Source organism: Pteropus alecto, unplaced genomic scaffold (assembly GCF_000325575.1).
Source record: "Pteropus alecto unplaced genomic scaffold, ASM32557v1 scaffold379, whole genome shotgun sequence".
In the NCBI taxonomy this organism is placed as follows: Eukaryota; Metazoa; Chordata; class Mammalia; order Chiroptera; family Pteropodidae; genus Pteropus; species Pteropus alecto.
In genome coordinates this window covers 1,512,185-1,525,270 of record NW_006443129.1, presented here as the reverse complement: position 1 = coordinate 1,525,270, position 13,086 = coordinate 1,512,185, and the positions used below count along the sequence as shown (strand labels likewise).

General features: G+C 35.0%; 1 protein-coding gene across 1 annotated transcript in view; it reads right to left on the bottom strand.

The window, feature by feature from the left end:
* EPHA6 (EPH receptor A6) overlaps nt 1-13,086 on the bottom strand; it is an 809,212-nt gene that overhangs the window by 1,715 nt on the left and 794,411 nt on the right. The window contains 1 exon segment of the mRNA XM_006923412.1: nt 12,008-12,201. Within this exon segment, the coding sequence (XP_006923474.1) occupies nt 12,008-12,201 (194 nt within the window).

The window sequence follows — 13,086 nt, the reverse complement described above, 5'->3', positions numbered from 1 at the left end:
CTGTTCACTTTTACACTTTCTGACCTGCCACTGAATCCAAAAGACTTTTGCCTTTTCCACATTTGTTATGGTAGTCCTTCCTCTTTTTTAATGGTGAGTTCATTGATCAAGCCCGCATTTATTTATTCTCATTCAACAAGAATTTATTATTTATTAAAAAATAATTTCTGCCGTCATAGAGCTCAATTGTATGAATAAGACTTATATACATCTAAGCATAGGGTAATTTAGCCCACAGCACATGTATTAATAGGTCACAAAACAAAGCAAAATGAACGCAAGTTTGTGTTAACAAGAAAAAGGAGTCCAGCATTAATAGATTTTAATGTAAATGATATAGAAATCTGTATTTCTGTTTCTTAAATCTGATGCCAAAGGCATTCCAGGTGGTGATAGTTTTATAGTTTTAATATAAAAATAGTGTAAAGGTATTATTTTGGAAAGCCTAGAGGCATGTGTGTATACATACATACACATATACATATGTGTATGTGTATAAATATATATATACATACTATATATACACAATGGTTTTGTATAAGTTAAAGTCAGACAGAATAAAATGAATTAACTTTAGGTATTATAATAAAAATAACTCAGAATGGTTTAATTAGGCCAATCTGGCAACAAACTGTATTATTTTCCTTATAGACTAACATGGAAATTAATTTTAACAATATTTTGTATGGTTTTTAAAAATATTTGATAGTAAAAGTACTTTTATAGTAAAAAGTGTCTTGTTAGTTTTTTAGGGTAACAAATATATCATTTTAAAAATTATTAGGTTTAGAGTCTAAATAAATAAATAATAAAACTAATTTTTTTTAATGATTGATGTTTGAGTCAAATCAGTTTTCCCTAAGAAATGGAAAGCTTTCCCATTAGAAGTTAACCACTGAATTATTTTTATTAGAATACCGAAGGTTATTCCAACTTTCATTTACTTTGCTTTTAATTATTTATAAGTTAAAGAATGAAAGAATTCATAGAGACTTAACTGGAGCCATAGATTTTAACATTCTCATTTGGAATATTTCATTATAATGTTTTTACCATTCATATTTGAACTATTTTGGCTTTAACTAGAAACTGATATTATGTGAGCATATATGATTAAGCCACATGAAATAAGAATAACTCCACTGTGAACAGAATGGCATATGCATACTATGTAACTCTGGTATTGTTCTGTTAAAAATTGTGGGAGTGGGAGTTAGATTCTAAGAGCAGTGTATAAGGTAAAAATCAAAAGAGAATCTCTAACAATCAAAATTACCCTTAAAAATTTTTATTATAATGTTTATACCATTCATATTTGAACTAAATGACCAAGACCTGGGTCTTTAGGAGCACAAAGCTAGAGATGTTACACATGGCCATACAAGTTGTATATTGTTTGACTCCCAAAGACTTTGAAAGGTGCCCCTTGGGATTGATTAGGACAGAGTCCCTGCTAAAGATCTAGAATTCATTTTTTTGTTTTTTCTTTGATTGCCACATTTGACTTACCTTTTCCTAAACTGCGGGTCTAGTTGAAGGTGGGGGTGGGGGTAAAGAAAAATGACAAGGAAATTCAGGAATTTTTGCTCTTCATATTCAATTGGAATTTGCATAAACTAAATGCATGTATCTCCTGACAATATTGTAGTCCATATTGAATCTGGTTACTTTTAACAATGACTCATGTCTTTTTTATCATTACTCAATTCCTATTTTAGAGGCCATTAAGCCACGTTCTCTTCTCCTGTACTCTAAATTGTAATTGCTATTTGATTGTGGGCTGTTTCATTCTAATTAATATAAGAATAATTCATGATTTGACCCTAAATGAAGATTAGTCATGTCCAAAAGTTGAAAAGCTATCATTGCATCTACCAGTAAATACTTTAATTGTTGCAATATTTCTTCATTTCCCAGAGGTGTTTATATTAGTAAGTATTGTCATGTAAATAAAAATTCATATATAAATACAAAATAATAAAGGTCTCCATAGAAAAGAGAGTTATACAGGGTTTTTAATTATAGCATTTTCAGAATCTTCACTATTCAAATGTCCAGTGTGAATATATGAGGGGATTCATAATAGCTTCTGTATCATTTTCCTAAATTATCTGACCAGGTCATATAGACATACATTAGAGAATATTGTTGTAGTAACTTACTAAGTTTAAATATCAAAATGGCTGGGATACCCTTCTTGCTTACTAATATTAACAAAACCACATACTTAGAAAACTAAATTTCCTATTTTAAAACAATGTGGCTCTCATATCTTTTAATTACTTGTCAAAGAAGTTTGTTGAAACCGAACAAAATTAAATGAATGTATTTCGGTTACTTTCCCTTCATATTCCTATTTCATTCTTGATGCACAGACACAGTCGGATGACTTCCACTTCTCTCTCTCCTGAGATCACACTGGAACAACTTTTGAGCTTTCACAATTTCATATAATTGGTGAGTGGAAATGTAATTTGCTAATTTTATGTCCTTCGTATAGAAAGGTCACGAAAGGACATTCTGTATTCTAAATGATTTAAATGGCCTATTTCTCTGTTGAAAAGCATCCACTACTTGCTGCCAGAATGTTTCAATACAATAATCCCCTTTCTCTCCACACATCTTTAGTAACCTAGTTACTCTTTGGCCTTTGTATGACAGCTCTGGCAGTTGATTTAGTAAGGTCAAGGTTCCCTCATTGTTCACAGCCACTGTGCAATAACTCTTCTTTCACCTTATCTTATAACTAAGTTGAAAAATGCTGCCTTTTTTCTCACTTTGAGGTTGGGTACCATCACCCTCACATGAATTCTCTGGAATATTACCTAATAAACAATAAATGCCCTTTCTTATCAACCATGTGTAATGATAAATTCAGTCTATTTGCTGAGCACCAAGAAATTTCTGCTCTTTTGTGATTAGTGGGAGCTCCCCACCTGAGAAATGTCTTTACAGCAAAACCTGCAGCTAACATTTTAAAAAAGTACATATTGTAGAACAAAAGGTCAAGGGTCTACTACTTTCCTTAGAAAAATGAGGAAGGGGTAGAATTAGGAAATTCCAGGTATAAATTATAGTCAATTTAAATGAAAGAGAAGGCTGGAGTATAGCTAGAATAGGTTATGATATAGTTTAAGGTGCAATAAATATATACTTTCAATATATCTAAATATGTAAAAAGGAATAGTACTGATGGCGCCAAAAGTTTTTATTTTAATGAGCTGAATTCACAGTAGTACTAGTCTGTTAATTTAGAAAGTTCTTAGATAGGTTATCAGTAAGTATCAAAACTGCCATTAAAAAGCAAGAAGGTTTTTTGAAGTACAGCATAAGGAATATAGTCAATAATATTGTAATAACTATGTATAGTGCCAGGTGGGTACTAGACTGATCGGGGGCTCATTTCTTAAATTATATAAATGCCTAATTACTATGCAGCACACTTGAAACTAGTATAAAATAATATTGAATGCCAAAAAAAAAAGCAAAAAGATTCTTATCTGCAGAAGTTTTCCACATTTTATATTCATCATGTAAATATAATAGTAATAGATTTATTAAAAAAATATTCAAGAAAGTAGTGGCTGAGAAGCACTACTGCAAGGTAAGATCTTGTTCTAATAGGAAACCATTGCCTGCTTGAAGGCTTTTCTCCCCTTACCACTCTCACTTCTTTTTTCCCAAGCTCTTACATTTATATATGGTTAGCAGAACTGTACGGACAGAGTTCGTTTCTATTTTATATTCCCTTTTTTTACATATTTATAAATATTTTGCATGTTTCAAAAGCCTTCATAACTGCTATTCAAAGGAGTATATAATATCCTATATGTTAATACTTAATAATTATTAATTCCCTGAAATTAGACTCTTAGATTGCTAATGACACTTTTTTTTATAGATGATTATGCACTCTTAGAGCATGTATCTTTTTGCTTCAGTTGAATAACTTCTTTGAGAAAAATCCATAAGAGAAAAAAAATTTTTAATGAGTAAGTTAAAACTCCCTGATGGCAGGAACCAGATCTCACATAATTTTTATTTTCTGTAGGCTTCGGTACAATGCTGAAAGTATTATAGGAATTCATTAAATAAGGGATAATTTAGACTTTAATATTCTTGACAGAAAAGTTTAGTTCATGAGAGAATGGTTGATTCATATTGAATAGTCTATTTTCACTTAATACCATTAAATGGAAAAGCAAGCACCTATTGATATAAGCGTTTATTAGTGAATATATTGTTTATTTAACTTATTCCTTGTATTGTGAAAATGTTTGCTTATCTTTGTCTTTATAGGTTTCAGAGGCAGGGAAGAGGTAGTTATAGGTGGGGTAAGGTAGCACAGGGTTAAGGGACTTAGAACCAAAATAGCAGCATTCACCTTATTAAAAATCACTGCTTTTACATGAGTTTCTCATCTCATGACTCAAGGACTACACTCCACAATATTTAGTTAATCCATAAAATAATCTCCAAATACACCTACTGTCTACCTAAACTTTGAAGGAAGAATTTATTTAATCAGATAAAAGAGAAAACATCACCCTCTCTACAATTAGGTCTAAATTTAAATTATTGAAAGAATTTGGATATTCTTTCAAAATTTTAAAGCGTAATTCAAAATGTTACAAAATCCATAGAATCATGACAATATCTTGTGACTCTTTACGCTTTGGGGAAATATATTTTTAAAAAATCTGACTGTCCACATTGTTAAATTGGGAGCATGAATTATTTTTTGTCAGCCTTTTATTTTCAGAAAGTCTTCAGGTTTTTTTTTTTTAATTTTTAATTTTTTAATTAGAGTTAACATTCAATATTATTTTATTAGTGTTTCAGGTGAACAGCATAGTGGTTAGACATTTATGTAATGTTCTTCAAGTGGCTGAGCATTTACAAAGTGATCCCCCCAATTAGTCTACTACACACCGGGCCTTAGACATAGTTATTATAATATTATTGACTATATTCTCATCAGGCCCTTTTTTTTTATTGATATGATGATTTAATTCTCATAATAAGATTGATAAATGGTGGAAAGTAGGAAGCAAAATTTAAAATTATAGGTGTTAAGGGACTTAGAACCAAAATAGCAGCATTCACCTTATTAAAAATCACTGCTTTTACATGAGTTTCTCATCTCATGACTCAAGGACTACACTCCACAATATTTAGTTAATCCATAAAATAATCTCCAAATACACCTACTGTCTACCTAAACTTTGAAGGAAGAATTTATTTAATCAGATAAAAGAGAAAACATCACCCTCTCTACAATTAGGTCTAAATTTAAATTATTGAAAGAATTTGGATATTCTTTCAAAATTTTAAAGCGTAATTCAAAATGTTACAAAATCCATAGAATCATGACAATATCTTGTGACTCTTTACGCTTTGGGGAAATATATTTTTAAAAAATCTGACTGTCCACATTGTTAAATTGGGAGCATGAATTATTTTTTGTCAGCCTTTTATTTTCAGAAAGTCTTCAGGTTTTTTTTTTTTAATTTTTAATTTTTTAATTAGAGTTAACATTCAATATTATTTTATATTAGTTTCAGGTGAACAGCATAGTGGTTAGACATTTATGTAATGTTCTTCAAGTGGCTGAGCATTTACAAAGTGATCCCCCCAATTAGTCTACTACACACCGGGCCTTAGACATAGTTATTATAATATTATTGACTATATTCTCATCAGGCCCTTTTTTTTAATTGATATGATGATTTAATTCTCATAATAAGATTGATAAATGGTGGAAAGTAGGAAGCAAAATTTAAAATTATAGGTGTGTTTGAACATGAGGAGGAGTAGATGCAGAATAGGAATAATAGTGTTTAAAAATCTCTCATAATGTTGAGTCTCCAGTTCATGGTCTCTATAGCCAGAGTAATAGATTACTGAAGCTCAAGGTAAGCCTATTTTTTTGTGTGTGAGGAAATAATACAGGGACAGAAATAGACTTCATAGACTTCATATCACATGCCAACTACAATTCGTTAGCAGTGGTCATCAAAATGTGGTCTTGAGAAGAATGCCAAGGTGGCATTTGGGCTCAGTGGAAAAGCATAGTGATTAGTAATGTCTGCCACAACGAAGAAAAGAAGCAAAGCATATATTTGCCAATACTGGAAAAATTCAATCTACAAAATGCCTGAGGATATAATTCTGGAATATGTTGCTGCCATATTTTCCTCATTGCTCTATTTTGTTGTAGTTACTACTTTCTTTTTTCAAGTAATTTTCTTCGAGTGGCTGAGCATAGCAGGGGAATATTGGGAGAATATATGGACTACGTATTTGCTACTTATCCCCACGAATGAGGGCATATACTCTACATCCTTGTATTTGCTTAGCGGAACATAAAATAATAGATTGTGCTCCACTACAAATTCTTTTTGGGATTTTATTATACTCCATCTACAAAGTCTGACTGGTCCAGAGAAAATATATCTGGAAATGTAAAAATGTATCCTCTTCTCCTATAATCACATTTTTGAAACAGTGCTTTATTGGGAAAAATCTTGCCATTTTGTGTGATCGCGTACTGTGTAGTGGAAAAAACAAAGGCTTGGCAGTCAGTAGACATTGTTCAAATTCCTAATCTACTAATTACTTGCTAATTACTTGTCTCTTCAAGTCTCCATTTCCTTATCTGAGTGATGGAGATAATAATAGTGAAGATTAAATGACCTTACAGATAAAAGTGCCTAGGACAACGACTGGCATATAGTATAGGCTCTCAACAAATGCCAATAAAAGCTATTGTTGATAATGTACATTAGGATTTGTATCAGCATTAGTGTTGGTATTAACATTAGTATTATTATCTTGTGCCAACAGTTCATGTAAATTGAATTTAGATTTTCTAATGGGTAGAAGTTTCACACTTCTTGATTAATATTTAACATTCTATCTTCTTTCCACAAAGCTTTGCTAATCCCTCAATTAAACACTGGTTTTGTCCAACCAGTTATTTCTCTGTTATGAAAAACATCATTAAAAGTATTAGTTACAGAAGTCAAACAAAACAAGTTGTCCATGAATTGGTATATAAACAATTTAGCAAGTGCTGATTATGTATAGCCTAGGTAGCATTGAGCAAGGTCTTTTCAAAATGAATGGAAAAATTTATATCCAATTGTTGAAAGTTATTGCCCTCAGAAGACGGTTAACTGCTTTATTAACTGGATGGAGAGAGGCAGTACCATTTAGTCTTATAATGTTAATTCGCAGTTCTCTAAAGCAGAGGTTCTGAATGCAGATACTGGTTTGGACTTTTCTCTACCTTCGTGATTCACATGTTACTGGAAACCAAGTGCCTAAAAGTTCAACAATAGATTTATGTGTACTAAGGAAAGTAGTGGTTCCAGCTCCTAAAAGCTAGAATGTTACAAGATCCTTAACTATGGTACCATGGGTAGTGAGGATATTCCTAAATGCCTAGGCCTGAGCAGAACGTAATTTTTGAGGCAGGTGACTATCACAGACTGGTCTATCTGGTTAACTGCTGCCCTTCCTTGGATGCCACTTTTTAGCTAATATTATCAAGGAGCCCATAATCTGTAAAATCCTTTGACAGTGACATTCTGGAAATCTGGAGTAAGGATTGGAGGAAAGTGTTATTTTCCCGTTACACTGCAGCACTGTCCAAAAAGACACTGGCCAGTTGACTGCCTCAACCTAGTGCACTCAATAGGCTGTAGCATGTGGAGGCATCAGGGATGGGGATTGAAGAGGTTGGAGAATAGATGTGTAGGACAATATGGGTGGGGCTGGTAAGGTAGGGTTGGGTGGAAGGACACCCATATAGTCATAAGTCCACTTTGTGTTATTAAACTACCGAATCTTGGATGTAACCCTGGACTCCATGGGAATATGCTTACCTTGGGGTTGAGAGTAGCTATTGAATTGATTTTGAGGGTCAGGGGAGAGGGAGCAAGAGGTCTTTCAAAGGCCATGGCCAGGCACTGCTTTTGCTGCCATATTCCATGTAGCCTGGGCCACAAGCTGGCCCTTTTCTCCCAAGGGCTATGGACCAAATGACAGCTACGAATAATTCTTTGAAAGGAGGTTATAAGACATTATTGTAGAATTAATGAAAGTGAAGGTAGTTTGAAATTCACATTTGTGAAGGATGATTGCCTATATCATTAAGGTACTTTTGCAAAATTATTTTTTACAATCAATTGGATTTAAGGTTGTACTTATCGCTATGTTTACTTATATATCCATATACCTTTTTGAGTAGAAGAGAAAGCAAGAAGGTTGGAAACTGAACAGAGCTCTGAATGCTCCCATGGAGTGCGTCAGGCACAATAGCATCTGTTCCAAAAAATAAATGCCTTCTCTCATCAACTGTATTTGTATTGGATGTTCTGTCTTTTTCAAGGAAAGATTACAGATATAAGGTTATGAAATTCTTAATATGCTAGCATAAAATTATTAAGCTGTGGGTTTCCCAGCTTTCCTTATCTCCCTTTGTTGCCTTAATTTCTTCCCCTTCTACTACTCTGTCAAAAGAAAGGATAAAAACTTCTCAGGTGAATTCTTGAGAAAAAAAATTAGAGTGGAAGAAAAACCATTGGGACCTAGTGGATGAGAGAATTATGTCAGTGTGAAACTATGAGAGAACCCTGAGAGTTTGGGGATAGTAAGAAAAGGAGAGTGCCAGAGAGTTTAATGAGTTCTGTGGGTTATACACTTAGACTCTACCTGTTTGAGAGCTACATGGGAGGAAAGACTGAATTCTACACTCTGTCATGTTTCCTTAATCCATTATCACTCTGAAACAAATGACTGGGCTTTGGGACTTGGGGGATGGCGGGGCTGTGTCATAGTTTTATAAGCATAAAACAAACCAGGCATTCTTTAGGTAATATTGCTGTCCTTTAAGCTACCATGTCTCTTCTCCCTAAATGGTCTCTGTTCTCCAGGATCAGGGACAGGGTGAGTAGGTGGCATTGGAATAAGGGTATGAAAAAGGGGAACCCATTCAGGCTAGTGTGAAAATAAGAACGCTGATAAAGTTTCAGGCATGATACCCTTAAAACTCCAGTTTTGTTTCTCAAACAAAAGTACATTAAGGGCAAAAGCAGTAGCACACTTGTCTTTGTCAGAAACAGAGATAGCAAATCAATCACAAAAATTTCCATCTGGTCTCCCAGAGATTAGACTTGAGGATTGAATCAAACTGCCAATTTTACATTAAGCACCCGACTCCTGGCCTGTGTGTGGCAGTGCCGTCACGAAGCCTGCCATTCAAGAGTCTGTCTACTGATTGCTGCACACCCCATTAAATCAGAAACCTCTGGCCCTCAGACATGAGTTCTTATATTGACTTTACCTCTTGATCCCTTTGATTTTTTGGTATTTTCTCATTTCAGACTCTTCAGTATTTTCCAAATATGATGGACATTCATAATCTTGAAAAAGCAGGGAAGAAACTATTTTATCTGCTTTTCTTATTAAAAAAAAAAGGCTCTTACCTGCCTGCTTGTTCAGCCATAGAACAGTTAGAGCAGTGGTCCCCAACCTTTTTGGCACCAGGGACCAGTGCTGCTATGAGAATCTAATGCCTAATGATCTGAGGTGGAGCTGAGGCGGTGATGCTAGCGCTAGGGAGTGCAAATACAGATGAAGCTTTGATTGCTCGCCTGCCGCTCACCTCCTACTGTGTGGCCCAGTTCCTAACAGGCCAAAGACCAGTACTGGTGTGTAGGCTGGGGATTGGGGACCCCTGAGTTAGAGAGTTCTGATAAGGGGCACAGGCTGTGGGGTCCGTTAATCTTTTACCATAACAAGAAGCCCAGATGAAATGATTTGCTTTATAGATGCCAGTGTTCTCTCCCCTTAATGGAAACACATCCCGTGAGCTCTTTCTATTAGCTCTTTCTCCTCAAGGTTAAAGCATGCCTGTCTCTTCAATAAAATATATAAAGACAAAAACTAAGAAACATTTTCTCTAATTACTTCTTTCTCTTCCGAGACAGGCTTCTTGGAAAAACAATAGTAGACTTGGTACTTTGTTTTGCTCTTTTCTCTGACCTCATGTTCACTCTCCCTCCACTGCAGTTTGTCTTACACGACTTTACTGAAAATGCCCTCGCACAAGTTGCCTATGAACACTTTAGCACCTTGTTGCTAAATTCAACGGACACACTTTACTTTTTACTTTACTGAAGCTTTGTGGGGCCTCCTACATGACACTCCTTGAAACTCTCCCTTTTTGGCTTCTATGATACAGCTCCTTCCCTGCTTCCCTCATTACCTGTCTTGTTCTTCTTTCTCTGTCTCTTTTGGGTACTGTCCTTCAGTTCATTTCTTAGATCTTGGTGTTCCATTCTTTTCCTGTTAATTTGCATTTCTTATATTCTCCAAGGGTTATCTTAACTCAGTTAAAGCGTCAGCTACAATTTATATGCTGATGATCTGCAAATCTACATCACTAGCCTAGATCTTTTCACCTGAGGGTCAACCTATAAATATAACTGCCTGTAGGACATCCACTTAGATGCCCCACAGGCATCTTCAACTCACCGTGCTTGAAATGGTCTCATTTCTATTTCAAAAATGTGTCCTTCTTCCTCTCTTAGAGGTAATACCATCATCCTGCTTGTCTAAGAAAGAAACTTGACAGATATCCTCGATTCTTTTCTCTTCTCTTCCCTCCATATTCAATCAATGGCCAAGGCAAATTCATTTTCCGTGCCTAATAATAAATCCATTTTCTTAGCTCCTGACCCCAAGCTTATTTCCATTTTGTAAGTCAGACCCTGATCTTTTCTAGCTTGGATTGCTGAAAACATTTAACTGTCTTTGTTTCCAGTTTTGTCCCTTGTTTTGCACCCTCAGTCTAAATCATCCTTTAGAGTGACCTTTCAGAAATGCAAATGTGATCAGGCCATTCTCTTGCTTAAAAACATTCAATGGCTGCCCATTGCCTTTGTGATCAAATCCAGCAAGATTTCCCTCCCCCACCAACCCCTGCTTTACTGCTTTTTGTGTTGGACTGCCTTAGGGAAGATGGGCTAGGGTAATAGTTTAATCTTGGCATTTCATGCGTGGCTTCACTTTTGAGGCTGCCAATTTGTGCTTTAGAGGTGAACTCTTATGTGCTCTGCCTTAAGCCGAGGCCTGTTTTCATCAGTCCTTTAAGAGCCTTTGGCCTTATTGGCACTAAAGACCTGCGTGACTTGCACCTGTGACCTAAAGCTGAACATCTGCGTATCCTGTTAGCCATGCTCTGATCAGGAAAGGGAGCTCTGGAAATGCTTTTGATTATTTTTAAGTCCAGTTTGGCCCAAATAAAGGAATATGTTTTCACTTTAATAATATTTTAAATGTAATATTTTTAGACTAGTTGATAGTATTTTTTACTTCTACTCTCTCCCTTCTTATTATTGTTTTTCAGAGAGAGGTGAGTAGATCTCTGCAACTCTACTGACTTTCATAAAATGGTGTATGAGTGCCTTCATTTTCTTGTCTCTGTCTTTCTTTGGTTTTAGGAATGGAAAGTAACAACAGCTGGGTGTGATCATTTAAGCAGGAAACATCCTTGCTACTGGCTGATTCACAAATTGCCCCTGTCTTGCTTGCCATTTCAAATACAGGGACAGAACATAGAATGGACAAGAAAATTAAAGGGCTGTGGACACGCTCATATTCTACTTACATAGGTAAGGAAGGATCAGAAATTACAGAAAGGATTTTATAAAAACAAAAGATGCACACAGAAAAAGTATAAAGAAAGTAATTCAGAACGATAAGGTATGGAGAAAAGGAAAGAGATCTCGTTTTCTTCTGAAAAAAAATCAATTTAAAATGTTAATAAATTGCTTTATCGGCTGTTAAATACAATATAGTTTATACACAATTTTCTAAAAGGTCGACAACTAGATAGTTATTAAGGCAAACTTTCTCTTCTCTGTTAGTCTTGTCTCATCTATGGCCTGAAAGAAATTATGATTGTCAAGGGGGAAAAAATCAACATTATGCATCTTACACAAGGATGTCCTCCACCAGGGTGTGAAGGGCACTGGGATTGCGGATCAGTTTGTCAAGGAAGCTGACAATGTCAGTAAATTTTGGTCTGTGATTTCTCTCCTTCTGCCAGCAATGGAGCATCAGCTGGTGTAGAGATGCTGGACAGCCCATGGGAGCTGGAAGTCTGTAACCTTCTTCAATGGACAGAATGACCTAAATGAAAGCATACACAAGTTATTTTCTTACTTTTTGGGACAAATAATACATATGCTAAGTTATGTATTATATATGCTAATTTATTTTTATACAGGAAGAAGTAGCTAAAATGTTGGTAAGCATGAAAACTACTTGTGAATTCAGGTGGTCCAGATGAGGATAAATACAAAAGCTGTAAACAAGAATTGCAAATATCTCCATAGCATTTGCTGATCCCGCTGAGAGGAAAATATGTATTTTAAACATGTGGTATACAAAAGGGAGATTAAGTTTCATCACAATGTTGAGAAATACTTTTTGTTTGATTTACTAGAACATCTCAAAACCCAATTATGACATCAGAAAGTAAGCAGAAGATTGATGCATGTAGGGCAAACCACGTGTGACAAATGTTATAGTAAAATCGTACTTCTACTGAAGCACTGAATTCCTGAATCATTTTTTCATCCTTTGATAAGGTCAGTGGGCATTCTTTTTCTAGTTATCATTTCCTCTTTCTTCTTTATGGCCTATTTAATTCCTCTTCACTTCTAGCCTTCTTTAGTCTGACACTGATGTGATTAGAAAGTCCTCTCATAACTTCTAAAGGTTGTTTAATCTGCGAAATGTTATCGATGGCTAGCGTAAGTCCAGACAGCAACAGAAGCATTCAGCCTGAGTATCCTCTGGGACAGCCTCAACTAAACTTTCCGTGACTATAGAAATGTTCTGTCTGTCCAACACGGTAGCAACGGGTCGCATGCGGTTATTGAGCACGTGAAATGTGGCTAATAGGACTGAGGAACTAAATTTTTAGTTTTTTAGTTCATTTTAAGTAAAATTTAAACTTAAATAGGTGGATATAGTAGTGGCTACTCTACAGGACAGGGCAGCTCTAGGGAA